Source organism: Salvelinus alpinus, chromosome 29 (genome assembly GCF_045679555.1).
Source record: "Salvelinus alpinus chromosome 29, SLU_Salpinus.1, whole genome shotgun sequence".
Classification (NCBI taxonomy): domain Eukaryota; kingdom Metazoa; phylum Chordata; class Actinopteri; order Salmoniformes; family Salmonidae; genus Salvelinus; species Salvelinus alpinus.
This window is the reverse complement of record NC_092114.1, coordinates 22,151,777-22,164,404: the sequence shown is the minus strand read 5'-3', so window position 1 is coordinate 22,164,404 and position 12,628 is coordinate 22,151,777. Positions and strand designations below refer to the sequence as shown.

Genomic DNA, 12,628 nt, shown 5'->3' with positions numbered 1-12,628 from the left:
CACCCCCGTGCTTCACGGTTGGGATGGTGTTCTTCGGCTTGCAAGCATCCCCCTTTTGCCTCCAAACATAACGATGTTCATTATGGCCAAACAGTTAGATTTTTGTTTCATCAGACCAGAGGACATTTCTCCAAAAAGTATGATCTTTGTCCCCATGTGCAGTTGCAAACCATTGTCTGGCTTTTTTGTGGCGGTTTTGGAGCAGTGGCTTCTTCCTTGCTGAACAGCCTTTCAGGTTATGTCGATATAGGACTAGTTTTACTGTGGATATAGATACTTTTGTACCTGTTTCCTCCAGCATTTTCACAAGGTCCTTTGCTGCTGTTCTGGGAATAATGTGCATATTTTGCACCAAAATACGTTAATCTCTAGGGCACAGAACGCGTTTCCTTCCTGAGCGGTATGACGGCTGCGTGGTACCATGGTGTTTATACTTGCATACTATTGTTTGTACAGATGAACATGGTACCTTCAAGCGTTTGGAAATTGCTCCCAAGGATGAACCAGACTTGTGGAGGTCTACAATTGTTTTTCTGAGGTCTTGGCTGATTTTCTTTTGATTGTCCCATGATGTCAAGCAAAGAGACACTGAGTTTGAAGGTAGGCCTTGAAATACATCCACAGGTACACCTCCAATTGACTCAAATTATGTCAATTAGCCTATCAGAAGCTTCTAAAGCCATGACATTTTCTGGAATTTTCCTAGCTGTTTAAAGGCACAGTCAACTTAGTGTATGTAAACTTCTGACCCACTGGAATTGTGATACAGTGAAATAATCTGTCTGTAAACAATTCTTGGAAAAATGACTTGTGTCATGTACAAAGTAGATGTCCTAACCGACTTGCCAAAACTATAGTTTGTTAACAAGAAATTTGTGGAGAGGTTGAAAAACGAGTTTTAATGACTCCAACCTAAGTGTATGTAAACTTCTGACTTCAACTGTATATATTTAAAGTATTCAGACCCATTCCATTTGTCCAAATTGTGTTACGTTATAGACTTATATATATTTTTTAAATGTAATTGTATTAAAAATAAAACAACTGATACCTTATTTACATAAGTATTCAGGAACTTTGCTATGCGACTCAAAATTAAGCTCAGGTTCATCCTGTTTCCATTGATCATCCTTAAGATGTTTCTACAACTTGATTGGAGTCCAATCGATTGATTGTACATGGTTTGGAAAGGCACACACCTGTCTATATAAGATCCCACAGTTGACAGTGCATGTCAGAGCAAAAACCAAGTCATGAGGTCGAAGGAATTGTCCGTAGAGCTCAGAAACAGGATTGTGTCGGCACAGACCTGGGGAAGGGTACCAACAACTGTCTGCAGAATTGAAGGTCCCCAAGAACACAGTGGCCTCCATCATTCTTAAATGGAAGAAGTTTGTATCCACCAAGACTCTTCCTTGAGCTGGCTGCCTGGCTGAACTGATCCTTCGGGGCAGAAGTGCCTTGGTCAGGGAGGTGACCAAGAATCCGATGGTTCCTCTGACAGAGCTTCAGAGCTTCTCCGTTGAGATGGGAGAGCCTCCCAGAAGGACAACCATCTCTGCAGCACTCCACCAGTCAGGCCTTTATGGTAGAGTGACCAGATGGAAACCACTCCTCAGTAACAGACACATGACAGCCAGCTTGGAGTTTTCCAAAAGGCACCTAAAGAAACAATGATGAAACCAAGATTGAACTCTTTTGGCCTGATTTCCCAGCGTCACGTCTAGAGGAAACCTGGCACCATCCCTACAGTAAAGCATGGTGGTGGCAGCATCATGCTGTGGGATGTTTTTTTGGCGGCAGGGACTAGTCAGGATCGAGACAAAGATGGAACGGAGAAAAGTACAGCGACAACAGGAGAACAACCCTAAGCACACAGCCAAGACAACGCAGGAGTGGCTTCGGGACAAGTCACTGAATGTCCTTGAGTGGCCCAGCCAGAGTGCAGACTTGAACCCGATCAAACATCTCTGTAGAGACCTAAAAATAGCTGTGCAGCGATGCTCCCCATCCAAACTGACATAACTTGAGAGTATCTGCTGAGAAGAATGGGAGAAATTCCCCAAATACAGGTGTGCCAAGCTTGTAGCGTCATACCCAAGAAGACTCAAGGCTGTAAACGCTGTCAAAGGTGCTTCCAACAAAGTATTGGGTAAAGGGTCTGAATATTTATGTAAATGTGATATTTTCATTATAATTTTTTTGTCATTATGGGGTAATGTTTGTAGGTTTATGAGGGAAAACAATAATGTAATCCATTTTAATATAAGGCTGTAACGTAACAAAATCTCTCTCTCGCTGTCTCTCTCTCTCTCGCTGTCTCTCTCTCTCGCTGTCTCGCTGTCTCTCTCTCTCTCGCTCTCTCTCTCTCGCTGTCTCTCTCTCGCTGTCTCCTCTCTCGCTGTCTCTCTCGCTGTCTCTCTCTCTCTCGCTGTCTCTCTCTCGCTGTCTCGCTGTCACCTCTGATGCTGCCTGCCGTGTATGTCACACCGCTGCTCTCATCATAAGCTGCTGAGGTTGGGTTTAGGAGCAACACCTGCTGAGGTTGGGTTTAGGAGCAACACCTGGTGAGGTTGGGTTTAGGAGCAACATCCGCTGAAGGTTGGGTTTAGGAGCAACTCCTGCTGAGGTTGGGTTTAGGAGCAACACCTGGTGAGGTTGGGTTTAGGAGCAACATCCGCTGAAGGTTGGGTTTAGGAGCAACTCCTGCTGGGGTTGGGTTCAGGAGCAACTCCTGCTGGGGTTGGGTTCAGGAGCAACTCCTGCTGGGGTTGGGTTCAGGAGCAACTCCTGCTGAGGTTGGGTTCAGGAGCAACTCCTGCTGAGGTTGGGTTCAGGAGCAACTCCTGCTGGGGTTGGGTTCAGGAGCAACTCCTGCTGAGGTTGGGTTCAGGAGCAACACCTGCTGAGGTTGGGTTCAGGAGCAACTCCTGCTGAGGTTGGGTTCAGGAGCAACTCCTGCTGGGGTTGGGTTCAGGAGCAACTCCTGCTGGGGTTGGGTTCAGGAGCAACTCCTGCTGGGGTTGGGTTCAGGAGCAACTCCTGCTGGGGTTGGGTTCAGGAGCAACACCTGCTGAGGTTGGGTTCAGGAGCAACTCCTGCTGAGGTTGGGTTCAGGAGCTACTCCTGCTGAGCTTGGGTTCAGGAGCAACAACTGCTGAGGGCAAAAGGGGTGCAACTCAATATTAGGAAGGTGTTCCTAATGTTTCGTACATTCGGTATAGTACTGTCAGCAAAAATTATGAATTATATTCTAATCTATTGTAGTCTGTTGTACTCTATTCTATGCTGTCCATTCACTAACATGACCTCCTCTGTCTGTTTCTCTCCCTCCAGGTTTGGATGAGAGCTCTTCAGCAGTGAGACAGTGAGAGGCACCTCCACACCCCCTCCACCGCCATCATGCCACCGCCCTCCGATATTGTCAAGGTGGCCATCGAGTGGCCGGGGGCCTTCCCCAAGCTCATGGAGATAGACCAGGTCAGTGCCTGATGAAAAAGAGGGGTCAATTTCCCAATAAGCTGCCCAGTACTACTTTCACCTATTGTCTCAAAACCAATGGTGACAATCCTACGCATTGCTAGTCCTTTGCCTGACTCAGATTAGTGCAGACGTCAGTTGCACTCATAGAGCCTAGTTTTCCGGACCTAGATTCTCAATTGAGCATGCTTTTTAGTCCAGGACAAGGCTTAATAACGTTATGTTATAATTAATTAAGCAATAAGGCAGAAGGAGGTGTGGTATATGGCCAATATACTACGGCTAAGGGCTGTTCTGTGGAGTGCCTGGATACAGCTGTTAGCCATGGTATATTAGCCATATACCACAAACCCCAGAGCTTTATTGCTATTATAAACTGGTTACCAACGTAATTAGAGCAGTAAAAATACATGTTTTGTCGGTCTGATATACCACGGCCTTCAGCCAAACAGAATTCAGAATTCAAACCACCCAGTTTATAATTGTATTTCTATGGTTTTGCTATCTGGGGTGTATTCAATAGGAACCACAAAAGCAAACTGGCTGAAACGAGGAGGAAGTACCTACACTGTAAACATGTGTACTGTAATAAGAAACACTTGTTTTTGTTTTCCCTTTGAAAAAAAAATTCGACGGTGTGCCCTAATGAATGCACTCCTGCCGTCAGTGGCTCTCAGTGGTTAGGAAGAAGGAGAAATCACCGATGTGCATCCCAAATGGCACTCTATTCCATTTATAGTGCACGACATTTGGGTGCAAATAGGGTGCCATTTCAGATGCAGCCATCAAGGTAATGCAGGAATCAGTCAGGATTTGTCACCTCTATTTCACCTCTATTTCCTACTGTACCCCTGAGCTAGTAGTTTACCCTGGTTGGCTGCAACACAGCACAGTAATCCTTTGTTGTGGATTACAATGTACACACCCACTGATGTAAAGGGCAATGTACACAAGGTGTCCTGTCACACGTTCGATGTGATATGTGACCCATAGAACAAATTACACCTCTAGGTATATAATCTCTGTAAATGTAATTGTTACTCTGTTACTGACAACGTACACTGTCATGGAGTTAGGTGCTACTGAGAGATGCATGCATTGTCATCCAAGCAGTTTTAACTGTGAAAACATGCCCAAACATTTCCATTGAGGTGTGTGCCAGCTCAGTGCTCTGGAGCTCATTTTTTTATTTTTATTTTTATTTATTTAACCTTTATTTAACCAGGTAGGCAAATTGAGAACACGTTCTCATTTACAATTGCGACCTGGCCAAGATAAAGCAAAGCAGTTCGACACATACAACAACACATAGTTACACATGGAGTAAAACAAACATATAGTCAATGATACAGCGAAAAAAAATAAGTCTATATACAATGTGAGCAAGTGAGGTGAGATAAGGGAGGTGAAGGCAAACAAATATATGTATAAATAAATACAAATATAAAAAGGCCATGGTGGCGAAGTAAATACAACACAGCAAGTAAAATAAAAACTAAAAAACACTGGAATGGTTGGTTTGCAGTGGAAGAAAGCGCAAAGTAGAGACAGAAATAATGGGGTGCAAAGGAGCAAAATAAATAAATAAATACAGTAGGTAAAGAGGTAGTTGTTTGGGCTAAATTATAGATGGGCTATGTACAGGTGCAGTAATCTATGAGCTGCTCTGACAGCTGGTGCTTAAAGCTAGTGAGGGAGATAAGTGTTTCCAGTTTCAGAGATTTTTGTAGTTCGTTCCAGTCATTGGCAGCAGAGAACTGGAAGGAGAGGCGGCCAAAGGAAGAATTGGTTTTGGGGGTGACCAGAGAGATAAACCTGCTGGAGCGCGTGCTACAGGTAGGTGTTGCTATGGTGACCAGCGAGCTGAGATAAGGGGGGACTTTACCTAGCAGGGTCTTGTAGATGACCTGGAACCAGTGGGTTTGGCGACGAGTATGAAGCGAGGGCCAGCCAACGAGAGTGTACAGGTCGCAGTGGTGGGTAGTATATGGGGCTTTGGTGACAAAACGGATGGCACTGTGATAGACTGCATCCAATTTATTGAGTAGGGTTTTGGAGGCTATTTTGTAAATGACATCACCGAAGTCGAGGATTGGTAGGATGGTCAGTTTTACAAGGGTATGTTTGGCAGCATGAGTGAAGGATGCTTTGTTGCGGAATAGGAAGCCAATTCTAGATTTAACTTTGGATTGGAGATGTTTGATGTGAGTCTGGAAGGAGAGTTTACAGTCTAACCAGACACCTAGGTATTTGTAGTTGTCCACATATTCTAAGTCAGAGCCGTCCAGAGTAGTGATGTTGGACAGGCGGGCAGGTGCAGGCAGCGATCGGTTGAAGAGCATGCATTTAGTTTTACTTGTATTTAAGAGCAATTGGAGGCCACGGAAGGAGAGTTGTATGGCATTGAAGCTCGCCTGGAGGGTTGTTAACACAGTGTCAAAAGAAGGGCCAGAAGTATACAGAATAGTGTCGTCTGCGTAGAGGTGGATCAGAGAATCACCAGCAGCAAGAGCGACATCATTGATGTATACAGAGAAGAGAGTCGGTCCAAGAATTGAACCCTGTGGCACCCCCATGGAGACTGCCAGAGGCCCGGACAACAGACCCTCCGATTTGACACACTGAACTCGATCAGAGAAGTAGTTGGTGAACCAGGCGAGGCAATCATTAGAGAAACCAAGGCTGTCGAGTCTGCCGATGAGGATGTGGTGATTGACAGAGTCAAAAGCCTTGGCCAGGTCAATGAATACGGCTGCACAGTATTGTTTCCTATCGATGGCGGTTAAGATATCGTTTATGACCTTGAGCGTGGCTGAGGTGCACCCATGACCAGCTCTGAAACCAGATTGCATAGCGGAGAAGGTATGGTGGGATTCGAAATGGTCGGTAATCTGTTTGTTGACTTGGCTTTCGAAGACCTTAGAAAGGCAGGGTAGGATAGATATAGGTCTGTAGCTGTTAGGGTCAAGAGTGTCCCCCCCTTTGAAGAGGGGGATAACCGCAGCTGCTTTCCAATCTTTGGGAATCTCAGACGACACGAAAGAGAGGTTGAAAAGGCTAGTAATAGGGGTGGCAACAATTTCAGCAGATAGTTTTAGAAAGAAAGGGTCCAGATTATCTAGCCCGGCTGATTTGTAAGGGTCCAGATTTTGCAGCTCTTATAGAACATCAGCTGACTGTATTTGGGAGAAAGAGAAATGGGGAAGGCTTGGGCGAGTAGCAGAGGGGAGGGCAGTGCTGTTGTCCGGGGTAGGGGTAGCCAGGTGGAAAGCATGGCCAGCCGTAGAAAAATGCTTATTGAAATTCTCAATTATAGTGGATTTGTCGGTGGTGACAGTGTTTCCTATCTTCAGAGCAGTTGGAAGCTGGGAGGAGGTGTTCTTATTCTCCATGGACTTTACAGTGTCCCAGAACTTTTTTGAATTTGTGTTGCAGGAAGCAAATTTCTGCTTGAAAAAGCTAGCCTTGGCTTTTCTAACTGCCTGTGTATACTGGTTTCTAGCTTCCCTGAAAAGTTGCATATCACGGGGGCTGTTCGATGCTAATGCAGAACGCCATAGGATGTTTTTCTGTTGGTTAAGGGCAGTCAGGTCAGGAGAGAACCAAGGGCTATATCTGTTCCTGGTTCTAAATTTCTTGAATGGGGCATGCTTATTCAAGATGGTGAGGAAGGCATTTAATAAAAATGTCCAGGCATCCTCTACTGACGGGATGAGATCAATATCCTTCCAGGATACCTCGGCCAGGTCGATTAGAAAGGCCTGCTCGCTGAAGTGTTTCAGGGAGCGTTTGACAGTGATGAGTGGAGGTCGTTTGACCGCTGACCCATTACGGATGCAGGCAATGAGGCAGTGATCGCTGAGATCTTGGTTGAAAACAGCAGAGGTGTATTTGGAGGGCAAGTTTGTTAGGATGATATCTATGAGGGTACCCGTGTTTACGGAATTGGGGTGGTACCTGGTAGGTTCATTGATAATTTGTGTGAGATTGAGGGCATCAAGCTTAGATTGTAGGGTGGCTGGGGTGTTAAGCATGTTAAAATTTAGGTCGCCTAGCAGCACGAGCTCTGAAGATAGATGGGGGGCAATCAGTTCACATATAGTGTCCAGAGCACAGCTGGGGGCAGAGGGTGGTCTATAGCAGGCGGCAACGGTGAGAGACTTGTTTTTAGAGAGGTGGATTTTTAAAAGTAGAAGTTCAAATTGTTTGGGAACAGACCTGGATAGTAAAACAGAACTCTGCAGGCAATCTTTGCAATAGATTGCAACACCGCCCCCTTTGGCCGTTCTATCTTGTCTGAAAATCTTGTAGTTGGGGATGAAAATGTCAGAATTTTTGGTGGTCTTTCTAAGCCAGGATTCAGACACGGCTAAAACATCCGGGTTGGCAGAGTGTGCTAAAGCAGTGAACAAAACAAACTTAGGGAGGAGGCTTCTAATGTTAACATGCATGAAGCCAAGGCTATTACGGTTACAGAAGTCATCAAAAGAGAGCGCCTGGGGAATAGGAGTGGAGCTAGGTACTGCAGGGCCTGGATTCACCTCTACATCACCAGAGGAACAGAGGAGGAGTAGGATAAGGGTACGGCTAAAAGCTATGAGAATTGGTCGTCTAGAACTTCTAGAGCAGAGAGTAAAAGGAAGTTTCTGGGGGCGATAAAATAGCTTAAAGGAATAATGTACAGACAAAGGTATGGTAGGATGTGAATACAGTGGAGGTAAACCTAGGTATTGAGTGATGATGAGAGAGATATTGTCTCTAGAAACATCATTGAAACCAGGTGATGTCATCGCATATGTGGGTGGTGGAACTGTGAGGTTGGATATGGTATAGTGAGCAGGGCTAGAGGCTCTACAGTGAAATAAGCCAATAAACACTAACCAGAACAGCAATGGACAAGGCATATTTACATTAAGGAGAGGCATGCTTAATCGAGTGATCAATAAGGGTCCAGTGAGTAGAGGTTGGTTGGGGTCACGGCGATCCAGACAGCTGGCCGGGTAGATGGCTATCGGTAGCAAGATAGCATAGTATGGAAGTCTATTTGTAGATACCTCGTGCGTTTCCGTCGGTAGGTTAGTGGGGTTCCGTGTGGCAGAGGGGATCAATCCAAATTGGCAAAATAGATATAGTGACCCAAGAAAAAAATAAAAAAAATAAATAATGATAATAATTGTCCGATATACTTATTCAGATAGCAGCCGATAAGACAGCTAACGGTTAGCGGGCCCCAGATGAGCGTTCAGGTAACGTCGGGACGGAGGTGCCAGTTGGGTAACTCCCTCGGGCAGATAACGTCGGCAGTCAGTCGTGAAGGCCCGGTGGGGCTCCGTATCTGCAGCAACAACAAAACAAAAAAAAACGGGTCCGGATAGGTGACTGTAGCCCAGGAATGGCTGATGGAACTCCTCAGCTGGCTAGCTCCGGAATGATTTGAGTTTGCTCCGGGATCGACGTAAGCCAATAGTCACACGGTTTGCAGCTAGCTAGCTGCAAATGTCCAGAGCCTGCGGCTGAAATCCGGGAAAACTGAGAGAAAAAAAGTCCCGGAATGCTCCGGTCCGAGTCGCGTTGCAGAAAAGTGCCGGTAGATTATCGAGCTAAAGGAATAGCTGATGACCACAAAACGTGGGCAGCTGAGACACCAACGCTAGCCAGCAGACCGGCTAATTTCTGGGCAGCTACAGATTAGCTTCTGGCTAGCTATCGGATAGCTTCTGGTTAGCTTTCTGGCTAGCTTCTGAATTAACCCCTGGCTAGCTTCCACGGTGGATTTTCAGATTTGAGGTAAATAATACTTTTTTGTAATTGGTGAAGCGGGTTGCAGGAAAGCTTTTGCAGGAAAGCTTTTGTAGTTGAGTTCTTGGATAATAAAATATATAAAAGATATGCGAAGAAAGGTGTAAATATATATATATACAGGACACGACAATACGAAGCAGAAATGACGTCTGAACTGCTAAGCCATCTTGGAATCTTAAATCATTGAGACTAGCAGCCAGCTCAGTGCTCTGGAGCTCATTGAGACTAGCAGCCAGCTCAGTGCTCTGGAGCCCATTGAGACTAGCAGCCAGCTCAGTGCTCTGGAGCCCATTGAGACTAGCAGCCAGCTCAGTGCTCTGGAGCTCATTGAGACTAGCAGCCAGCTCAGTGCTCTGGAGCTCATTGAGACTAGCAGCCAGTTCAGTGCTCTGGAGCCCATTGAGACTAGCAGCCAGTTCAGTGCTCTGGAGCTCATTGAGACTAGCAGCCAGCTCAGTGCTCTGGAGCTCATTGAGACTAGCAGCCAGCTCAGTGCTCTGGAGCTCATTGAGACTAGCAGCCAGTTCAGTGCTCTGGAGCCCATTGAGACTAGCAGCCAGTTCAGTGCTCTGGAGCTCATTGAGACTAGTAGTCGGTACAGTGCTCTGGAGCCCATTGAGACTAACAGCCAGCTCAGTGCTCTGGAGCTCATTGAGACTAGCTCTGCAGAAATATAAAGAGTGAGCTGCTGCCTCACTATCACATACACACACAGGTGTGTGTGTGTGTGTGTGTGTGTGTGTGTGTGTGTGTGTGTGTGTGTGTGTGTGTGTGTGTGTGTGTGTGTGTGTGTGTGTGTGTGTGTGTGTGTGTGTGTGTGTGTGTGTGTGTGTGTCTCTGCTGCTGTGCCTCCCAGGCCTCTACCCAAACATGTTTTTTAGTGTCTGAGAATTGATCCAAGTACAGCACATGCTAAAGAGAGAGAACTAGCTACTGTAGCTCTGAGGGGCTGGTGAGGATGCTCTAGACAGGGAGAGAGAGGGGTAGAGAGAGGAGGGGAGAGGTAGAGAGAGAGGGGAGAGGTAGAGAGAGGGGAGAGGTAGAGAGAGAGGGGAGAGGGAGGAGGTAGCAAGGGAGGTGGAGAGGGAGGAGGTAGCAAGGGAGGTGGAGAGGGAGGAGGTAGCGAGGGAGAGGTAGAGAGAGAGGGGGGAGAGGTAGAGAGAGGGGAGAAGGTAGCAAGGTTGGGGGAGGCAGAGGAGGTAGAGGGAGGAGGTAGAGGGAGGAGGTAGAGGGAGGAGGTAGAGGGAGGAGGTTGAGTGAGAGGGAGGAGGTTGAGTGAGAGGGAGGAGGTAGAGGGAGGAGGTAGAGGGAGGAGGTAGAGGGAGGAGGTAGAGGGAGGAGGTTGAGTGAGAGGGAGGAGGTTGAGAGAGGGTGGGGGGAGGTGGAGCGAGAGAGAGGGTGGGGGGAGGTGGAGCGAGAGAGAGGGAGGTGGAGCTAGAGAGAGGGAGGTAGAGAGACTGAGCGAGAGAGGAATAGGAATGCTTGAAGCCTTGGTAAGGGTATAGGGGGATAGGGAGAGAAGAGGGGTGTGTGTGCGCGCACGCAGTGTTACAGAGTGCCCCCTCTTCCCTGCAGTACACTCTCAGAGGACTGGGGAACACTGCAGTAGAGCGAGTTAATACTGGCTGTCGTTCCAAAACATACAACACCATTCCCTCCCTTGTTCCCTCTGTCTGGAGAGAGACTTTATAGCTGTACACAATACCATTTTAAATCTGTTATGGAACTATAATGATGTGCAGATGGTTGTTGATTCAACAGCAGAACATATGATGTGCATCCCAAACAGAACCCTATTCCCTACATAGTGCACTACTTTTGACTAGAGCCCTATAGGCCCTGGTCAAAAGTAGTCCACTATGTAGGGAAAGGGGTGCCGTTTGGGACTTCTTAGCCCTGGCTGTCCAGATCCTTAACCACTGACCACTAAAGCTATACCTCTCCACCCTGCATGATGTTATAAACATAGACTGGTCCCAGATCTGTTGTTGCCATCTTGCCAACTGGCGTGACAATGAACATAGGATTTGGAAAGACCGCACAAACAGATCTGGGACCAGGCAAGTTAAAATGTTCTCTGAAGAATCCTCTCTGGTTCTATCTGAATCTCCTTTAATGTTATATAAAGTAGTTGTTCCTGAGCAGTGTAGTTCTACTGTATCCTTCTCCTATAGAGTTAATGTTCCCCCACTTCCGTTTGAAGTGCTGTCCTTAAAGGTCCTTGTGTTCTAATGAGGATGAACTGTTGTTTCTGATTACTCATTCTTCTTTTCTCAGAAAAAGCCCCTCTCGGCCATTATAAAAGAAGTGTGCGAAGGGTAAGGAAATGTTTCTTTCTCTCTCTCTGTCTGTCTCTCATAACCTTGATAGAAATGCTCATAGTTATGCATTTCTGTGCTGCGTTTAAATAAAAAGGCTCTTGGGTCTGAGTGTTTCTCTGTCGTTGAGAGATGCAGTGTTCTTTCAATTCAAAGTTCAAAAGTATTTTGTTTTACATTTTCGCTTTCAGATGGTCTTTGGGGAACCACGAAAACTTTGCTCTGCAAAATGCCGATTCCACTAATTTCTACATCACAGAAAAGGTTGGCATCTACTTTCTTGTTATCTCTGTCATATTGAACATAACAATGCATATTGATTTTAATGTTCCAACTCAACAGAAAAACTTTGTGTATTGTATGTTAAGTTTGAAATCACACCTCAAAGTTGTCCCTTTTCTTGTCACCGCAGAATCGCAATGACATAAAGAATGGTTCGATACTGCGACTAACAACATCTCCTGTAAGTTTTGGTTATGTACTCATCAAGTGGTTCTAAAACATATTGAAAGAGGAAGAGTCTTTGAGCTCCAATAGTTTCATGTTATAAGGCTAAATCTTCTTTTGATATTTTTAACCTTTTCTCCATTTAACAGTGAAGTTGAAACTCACATTTCAGAGTAAATGGAAATTTCAGGGTTAAGTGTAAAGACACATTTTATGGTTAAGTTAAATGACTCATTCAACTTACACGGCCATCCTGCCTTCCTGTTCGTAACATGAAGATGTTGTTAGATACTGAGCATTTTGACTGAGAGTGTCTGCCATCCCTATCATGACATCTTAATCTCGCCTGTCCCCGCCTCCCTCCCGTCTTCTTCCTCTAATCCCTCGGATAGATAGAGAGGGTGAGAGGCCTGGAAAAGTGTCTGCTGTTAGGGGGAAATTCACTGGAGACGGGCCCATGCAGAAACGTCTGCTCCAGTATACTCTGAGGGTTAGATAGATTTCTTTTGTTTTCACCTTCTCTGCATTCTTGTTATGGCCTGGCTTCTCCCTTGAAGCCAATAACAGTCCAAGCTAATGAC

At 45.9% G+C, this 12,628-nt stretch overlaps 1 protein-coding gene across 7 annotated transcripts in view; it reads left to right on the top strand.

Moving 5' to 3' along the window:
- Positions 1-12,628, top strand: part of elmo1 (engulfment and cell motility 1 (ced-12 homolog, C. elegans)) — a 214,486-nt gene that overhangs the window by 82,208 nt on the left and 119,650 nt on the right. For all 7 annotated transcript variants that reach the window (XM_071375195.1, XM_071375190.1, XM_071375192.1 and 4 more), the window contains exons 2-5: positions 3,337-3,480; positions 11,560-11,600; positions 11,792-11,864; positions 12,013-12,063. In XM_071375195.1, coding sequence (XP_071231296.1) covers positions 3,403-3,480; positions 11,560-11,600; positions 11,792-11,864; positions 12,013-12,063 — 243 coding nt within the window. In that variant the 5' untranslated portion in view covers positions 3,337-3,402. The remainder of the gene's footprint in view (positions 1-3,336; positions 3,481-11,559; positions 11,601-11,791; positions 11,865-12,012; positions 12,064-12,628) is intronic.